This window comes from Pholcus phalangioides, unplaced genomic scaffold, assembly GCF_987345545.1.
Source record: "Pholcus phalangioides strain wild (caught in Gottingen) unplaced genomic scaffold, Ppha-v1.0 ptg000009l_1, whole genome shotgun sequence".
NCBI classification, from domain to species: Eukaryota; Metazoa; Arthropoda; class Arachnida; order Araneae; family Pholcidae; genus Pholcus; species Pholcus phalangioides.
Window position 1 is genome coordinate 16,333,729 of NW_028301602.1, and position 7,755 is coordinate 16,341,483.

Below are 7,755 nucleotides of genomic sequence, written 5' to 3' on the forward strand. Positions count from 1 at the left end.
GGAAGGGGGTTCCTGTCCTTCTCAAGCCGAGATTATAGTGCTATTTTGCTGGGAAAAACGTAAAACGCCCTCCCCAAAAGAAAATAAAATGGGAAATCCCCCCTCAAGAAAATTCCGCGTACGCCTATGGATACTATACATGTGGAGTAACATGCATGTTTCTCGCTACAGCCATGTGTATAAATAGCTCTAGTTCTTTTGGGTTCTGTTTTCCAATTCCTTGGGTTCCTGTTGGATTTTGAAAGTATCAGACAAACTCCCCCTCACAACCATACTCGAATGCTTTATTTCTTCACATCTCAACATATTTTCAAAACTCTGTGTGCCCCCCCCCCCCGAAACCACCTACCATGCCCGTCCCCTTTGAATTAAAGTCTTCCCAGACTATCCTATTTCTTCAAGGGGAGCATATGCATGACCGTCTTAAAAGCATCATAATTCCGCGGGCAAATGATTAGCCTGAGGCCTTACATGGGAAATTTCAACCGGTTCTCATTTTTGTCAGCCCCACGCCTCACAAGAGGTCCCGGGCCATGCTCGAGTGGGCCCATGCGTTAAGACGGAGTTAGATATATTGTCGCACCCTTGGTTGAGAACTACAGGAGTACAATATTTACAAACAAGAGTTGAAAAATAAGGAAAATACTCATCGATTTTTGGTGCTCTGAAAATGTTTATTCTCAATTCTTATATTACAATATAAATTACATTATTTCTATTCCAATAAATTTCTAATTGAACAGTTGAGGTTATAGCTTTGGATGTACGAGAAGAGGTTAATCATGGAACACATGATCCATCGCTCAAAAATCTCAATACGGAGGTGGCATTCTGGATCCACCAGACGGACCACTAGCAGTCCGGTTTTCTTAAAAACCGATATCGGGAGGTGTAGGTAATGATCCACCTGGGCGGCCACCGGGTATTGATTCACCTGGACGGCCACCGGGTAGTGGTCCACCTTTGCCACCGGGTAGTAATCCCCATGGACCGTCACCGGGTAGTGGTCCACCTTTGCCACCGGGTAGTGGTCCACCTTTGCCACCGGGTAGTAATCCCCATGGACCGTCACCGGGTAGTGGTCCACCTTTGCCACCGGGTAGTAATCCCCATGGACCGTCACCGGGTAGTGGTCCACCTTTGCCACCGGGTAGTAATCCCCATGTACCGTCACCGGGTAGTGGTCCACCTTTGTCACCGGGTAGTAATCCCCATGGACCGTCACCGGGTATTGATCCACCTGGCTGGCGACCGGGTGGCAATTTACGTGGGATTGTGGAATGCAGCATGTGGGATTGGCATTCTGCAAATGAACAAAAATGTTACATATTTAGTTTTGAAACAATTACTAGGTTACGAGACAAAATAAATATTTTCGGTATTTCAGTTAATTTTTCTGATTGTGATGATTTTTAATGGTAAAAAATGTCTGAGTTGGTTTTTTTTTTGTTTGGTCATTCAAATCCAATTGTAAGTTAAGACATACTACATGCTACATTTCAAAGAAAGCGAACTGAAATTGTTTATCTGAAGGCGGGCTATGACACTCTGTACTACTACTTCACCAAACACCAACTCTGGCCATATCGCAATTTACTGCCATTAATGAGATGGTTTGTAAATGAAGGGACTGTCTATCGGGGGGTCGCCTCAAGTTCGTTAAGGGAAATATATTATCAATATCCTCTCTCGGATTCGAACCGAGGACCGTAACAGCAACCTTCACTGTGGTAGACGAGCAACTTACCACCACGCCACTCGAGCGATAGATGCCACTGTCTGTTATTCATACGAAGGTTTCGACAGCTGCCTGATGCAAATATAAATATAGGGAAAAAAATTCAACTCCCTTTTTGGAGGAATGGGGGGGAAGAGAATTCGGCCATCAATACAAAAACCTTTGGCCGGAACCTGGGCCGATCGGCACTTCCCAGATATGGAAATATCACAGCAAAAGATCAACCAAACGCTGTGGGCTCAATTTGTTCTTCATCATCTTCATCACCAAACATACTCTGTCTACATGGGAGATATAAGCTGGGTACCCCAAAGGGTGTGAGTATTGTGGGCTTAACTGGGAGCTCGCAATACAAAGTCACTTTGGTCAGCACGTGGGATTTCAGCATTTCCGAAACATTGAAAATATTTAGCAAGAGCCCAACCGATTGCTGGAGGCTCAACTGGGAGCCCGAAAAGCTAATTCCATCTGGCCGGCACTTGCGCCAGTCGGTAACGTTGAGACATGGCTGAAAAGCATATAACCACGCCAAATGAGGTATCTGTTCACGCGGCGGCGGTATTTGAGAGCGGTTTTGTATTTTTTTTTAAAATTTTATAGCTATTATAATGTTTTCTGTTTTTGATATTTGCATTTTTTAAGTGTTTATTGTGATGTGTGCACATATGTTACTTATGCATGCATAATAAAGCACCTGACACCATGCAGCCCCTCATCCGGAGCAATGGCTAACATTGCGAATTGTGGATAGAGCCTTGGCGGTGTGCGGGATCAAATGAAACAAAATGCTTCCGTGGAAAATTTGGCATCATTCGGATAAGTCGCTATCTGGTGGCAGTGTCAGCAAATGTAACATTTGGCGTGAGTTAGGTCTGACCGACCATGCACGGTCCTGTTCAGCGCACATGAGCAGCAAGTAAAGATGATTCATTGCCTTCATAGTCTAGTAGACAAGCGCTCTCTCCCGGTAATTGAAAGGACGTTCGATTTTTCTGTTTCTGGTATTCCTCTTCTCATCACCAAGTTGTCGAAACCTTGATAAAAGTATTTAATTTCGATTAAAAAAGCTCCAATAACATAATTCAGAAAGTAATAATGGAAAAAGGCATTGCATACCGTTGAAGTACGAAAGGACTAGCACGAATGCGACTGCAAAGATGAACTTCATTGATGGTGGTGCCATCTTCTCTTCTTCGAAATCAAGCAAGAAACTGGAACTAAAGAAAACAAACTTAACTCGTAATCCTGAATGGCGTGGCCTTTTATACGATTTCGGAGCCATTGTGTTTGTCGCACCTGCTGTCGATTTCATACTTCCGAGTTTTATTCGCAATCTCACACGTGTATGAGACACATAATCATAACGTGGTGGGTTTTAATACGTATTTACCACGTAGAGATAAGTCTACGTGTACATTAAGAAACAAATCCTTTGTTGATTCTTGATGACGATCTCTTGAAATTTCGTAAATTCTTGATGAATAGGTCATTATGTTATTCGCAATCTCACTCTTGTGTAAGATACGTAACATAAGGTTTTCGGTTTTTAACACTTGCAATATGGATATGCTACGATAAATGTGATAAATCTGTTATTATTATATATAATAACTGGTTATTATGCATACTTTCAAGCATTTTGGTGCGTTTGATGAATTCCCTAAATTTATCACTTTTTCCGGCGATTATGAATGCTACTCCAAGCGCCCTTTGTAAATTTGATATATTTCAGATAATTTATCCATTTTACCTGGGATTATGCATAATACGAAGCGTAGCGCCGTTGGTAAACATGATAAATCGTAGTATATGACATACTATACATGATAATTCATATATTTATTCAATTATTATTTCGGGGTACGATCGAAAAATTTGTTACCACAAAAATTTTGAGGTCATTGGGGTCCAACTATATTTATCACACATGTTTGGACTCATTTTGAACGTTTGTGATATTTAACAAATTCTCAAATTATATTTAGGTATTATGCAAAATCACAGGTAAAAGCGATAAAATTAAAGTTATTCACCAACGACACTTGGTTGTTATTCATAATCGAATCACTATTAAAATTGATAATGTTTTCAGTATTTATCGAATTCACCAACGACATCGAAGTTGGTATATTGGCTGGTCGTTTGTAACGACATCCAAGTTTCCGCGAAATTTTGTCATTGTAATCGAATTTAAAAATTTATCAATTCTACCGGCGAATACGCATAATACGCAAACATTGTGGGTACCTTTGATAAATACTTAAAAAATTATCACTTTCATCAAAGATTATATATAATACCCAAGCGTCTTTGGTAAATTGGATAAATACTAAAAACATTATCACTTTTACCGCCAATTACGCATAACAACCAAGTTTCGTTTCTAAATTTTATGAAAATGCACTTAGAAAAAGAAAGTCCATTTGACTTTAATAGTTTACATACGGCAAGAATCCTAATTCTAAGAAGAATAGTCTGGATCTGGGACATCGAAAGTAGGGTTTCCAAATCCCCCGACAATTTTAACCTTCGGAAAATCATTTATTCACAGTGGACACCGTTTGTACGACTTTAATTTATAATACTTCCTCATTTATACGGCGTTAATGTTTTCCCCTCAATTATTCTTTAAACTTTTTGAAGTCAAAGTACTTCATTTATGCAGCACATAACTTCAATTACCCGACGTTTTCATTCAGACTCCAATCCCGAATTCGTGCAAAGGGGCCGTTCAGCAGTTTTTCAACAATTGTTGACTCTTCCCTTCCCCCGTCAGCAAAACTCTGGACCCCTCCACCCCCTTGTCAGCAAAATTTCGTCATCTCTGCCCCCCCCCCCATCACATATTGGTGGGATCAGAGACTGTACAATGGAAGGGGAACATAGGAGGGCTTCTGCCATCCTCCTCCCAACCGATCAAAAAAATCATTCTTTCTTTTAAATCGAAATTGCGAAAGAAAATACCTTTATATGTTATTATAATCAATTTCTGTTAACTTCAATGCTATTCGAAGGTTAAGAACTCAAAATTTCCTTTGACGAAATTCATTGTGACCCACCCTCTAAGCCATACAATGAGATATCTTTTGACCGTAGACCACATATGATCTGATGTCGCCTGCCCCCCGAACCTAATTTTGTAAAAATGAACTAAGCGGCACATTTACAGATTTCTTAGGTGACCCATGGCACAATTCCAGAGTATATAGGTGGCCCATGGCACATTTTCAGTTCACACAAATAGGCCCGTGGCACATTTTGCAGATCACACAAGTAGTCCTGTGGCACCTTCACGGATCACTTAAGATCCGTGAATGTGCCTAACATTCACTGAACCCGCAACACAGTTCCAGAACGCTTGAGCGATCCGTGGCACATTTACAAATCCCTTGAGCGGCAGTTCGCACCGTTTTAGAGCACTTAAGTGAACCCCCAGTGCGGCTCCACATCAATCAAGTTACCGCCCGGCACCTTCCCAGATTACTTTAGTGATTACTTACTGGTGATTTATGAATAGGGAAATTGTTAGCTCAGGCACCCACAAACCACGGTTCAGGATGCCATTAAGAATATTTCATATTTTTATAAAGGGTTGTTGATGACGCAAGCATCATCCAAACCCCCCTCCCCCACTGTCAGCAAAAGTCAGCAAATCGGAAACATCCTCCCCCCCCCCCCCATCGATGCTAACGTAATACTTGAATGACCCCAAAGTGTCATTTAACTCAATTGATATACGTGGGAATTTTTTGGGAATACGTGGAAGAAACAATACACATTTAATAAAAATGAGATTTTGGTTTATGACTCTCAACAATAAATAACAAAATGTAATATATATGCATATATATTACATATATATTACGACCTCTCCTCTAATCTCTCTGAACTCCAATCCTCCCTTACCAATAAAGTCATCGATCTTGAGGATCGTTCTCGACGGGATAACTTGATTTTCCGAAACATTCCTGAAGAATCTGACTTCGAGTCCTCCTCCACCCTCGAATCCAAAATCATCCAATGCTGTTCTGATCACCTTGACGTAAATATTACACCTAGTGAGATAGACCGCTGTCACAGATTAGGTTCCAAAAAGACCCACGGATCCAGACTTACCATAATAAAATTCAACAAATTTAAAATCAAAAGTGAGATTCTAAAAAATGCCTCGAAACTTAAAAACAGCAACATATCTATCTCAGAAGATTTCTCTCTCGATACACGCAAGCTTCGTGGTCAAATTTGGAGAGCCAGTCAAAAATACCGTGACGAAGGCATTAAAGTAAAACTTATCCACAATTTTGCACTCATAAATAATACCAAATATGTCTGGGATCCCGATATTAATGATATCCGCCCCATCTTCCCCGCTCATACTGCTTCGAACCTTTCTATGCCCTCCCTCTCCTCCCATATTTCCTCGGTACCCCCTTTAGGCTACTCCCCCCGAGCAACCCTTCCGTCTACACAACCTCCAAATTAAAAAATACCTACCAGTTGGGAACTATTAACACTCGCAGCCTGAAAAACAAAACTGATTTTCTAGAATCATTCTTACTCATCCATAATCCCCATTTTCTTGGTGCTACAGAGTCATGGCTAAATAATACAATCTCTAATTCCGAAATTTTGCCACCCGATTACAATGCTTTTCGAAAGGATAGAAACTCTCGGGGGGGGGGGGGGGCGGGGTCTTACTTATTTTCAAAAAATCTATCCCTTTAACTGAAATTCTATTAGATTCCGAACTGGAAATTGTTGGAGCCGAATGGCTTCAACCCAACTGTCCCCCACTTGCCATCTTTTCTGTCTATTTCCCTCCCTCTCCTGATTTCCACCTTTTTGAACAACTGGAAATTATTCTTCAAAAATTTTATAACACACATTCTATTCTTATCTCCGGAGACTGGAATCTTCCCGGCATTGACTGGAAAAATATGGAATCCCTGTCCGGCAATCACGGAATTAATAACAAAGTCCTAGATATCTTCCTTAAATTTAACTTGGTCCAATCCATTTTTGAACCCACAAGAACCACCCTCTACTCCAGCTCTACCTTAGATCTCATTGCTACCTCCAATCGAATTTCAGTCCTTTCCACCTCCATCTTTGAGGGTTGCTCCGACCATAATATCCCAGTCATTAACTTTTCCCTCCGCCACTCTATCCCATCCTACAAACTCGCCCCTAAACGTAATTTCAACAAGGCAAATTATCCACTTATGCAAAATATTTTTCGCTCTCACTTCAATGATTTCTTATCCATCTAACAATATCCTAACAATATCCTCTTCTAACAATATCCACACCCTCTGGACCTCTTTTAAATGTATTATAGACAAATGCTTAACTACAGTTCCAATTAAAAATGTTTCTCCTAAGTCTTTTTTTAATCCATGGATCACCAGAGATATTATTCATTTAAAGAGGAAAATCCGCCGAATCACCTTCAAATATAAAACTAACAAATCCAATTCACTCAAATCCATAATTTCAGCCTCCACCCGAGACCTCAGAAACCTCATTTCCGTCCAAAAGTCCAGATACCTCTCTCATTCTCTACCCCATTACTTAAAAACCAATCCAACAAAATTCTGGAGTTACCTTAGACCTAAATCTGTTGGTCCCACTTCCCTGAGAAGTTCAAATAAATATACATTTTCTCCTTCGGAGATGGCTACCGAATTCAATTTAGCTTTCTGCTCGGTTTTCTCAATAGACCCCTCTCCTCCCCAATACTCTTTTTTTTTATTCTATCCACAACTCACCCCCTATATCCTTCTCCAAACAAGGTATCCTAAAACTTTTGAAAAAACTGAAACCCCATTCTGTTAGCCCTGACGACATCCCAAATTCTATTCTTAAATTCTGTGCTGATGAAGTCACCGACTATCTTTTAATCCTGTTCAATGTTTCACTAAATTCTGCTACCCTCCCGAACGACTGGAAAATCAATAAAATTATTCCTATCCACAAAACGGGTTCACTTTCCAATCCCCTTAACTTCAGGCCAATAG

At 40.5% G+C, this 7,755-nt stretch overlaps 1 protein-coding gene across 1 annotated transcript; it reads right to left on the reverse strand.

Moving 5' to 3' along the window:
• Positions 1–637: 637 nt before the first annotated feature.
• Positions 638–3,038, reverse strand: LOC149082117 (uncharacterized). The gene is made up of 2 exons (XM_089235622.1): positions 2,855–3,038; positions 638–1,303 (listed from the first exon to the last, which is right to left on the reverse strand). The coding sequence occupies exons 1-2, from the start codon at positions 3,018–3,020 to the stop codon at positions 870–872; spliced, it is 600 nt and encodes a 199-aa protein (XP_089091748.1). The 5' UTR covers positions 3,021–3,038; the 3' UTR covers positions 638–869.
• Between the last annotated feature and the right edge of the window lie 4,717 nt (positions 3,039–7,755).

Bases quoted from the DNA above. Each gene is read 5' to 3' on its own strand.
- LOC149082117 (XM_089235622.1), bottom strand. From the start codon at position 3,020: ATGGCTCCGAAATCGTATAAAAGGCCACGCCATTCAGGATTACGAGTT. The intron at 1,304-2,854 runs GTATGCAATGCC...GTTCATTTGCAG, and splicing joins AGTCCTTTCGTACTTCAACG to AATGCCAATCCCACATGCTG.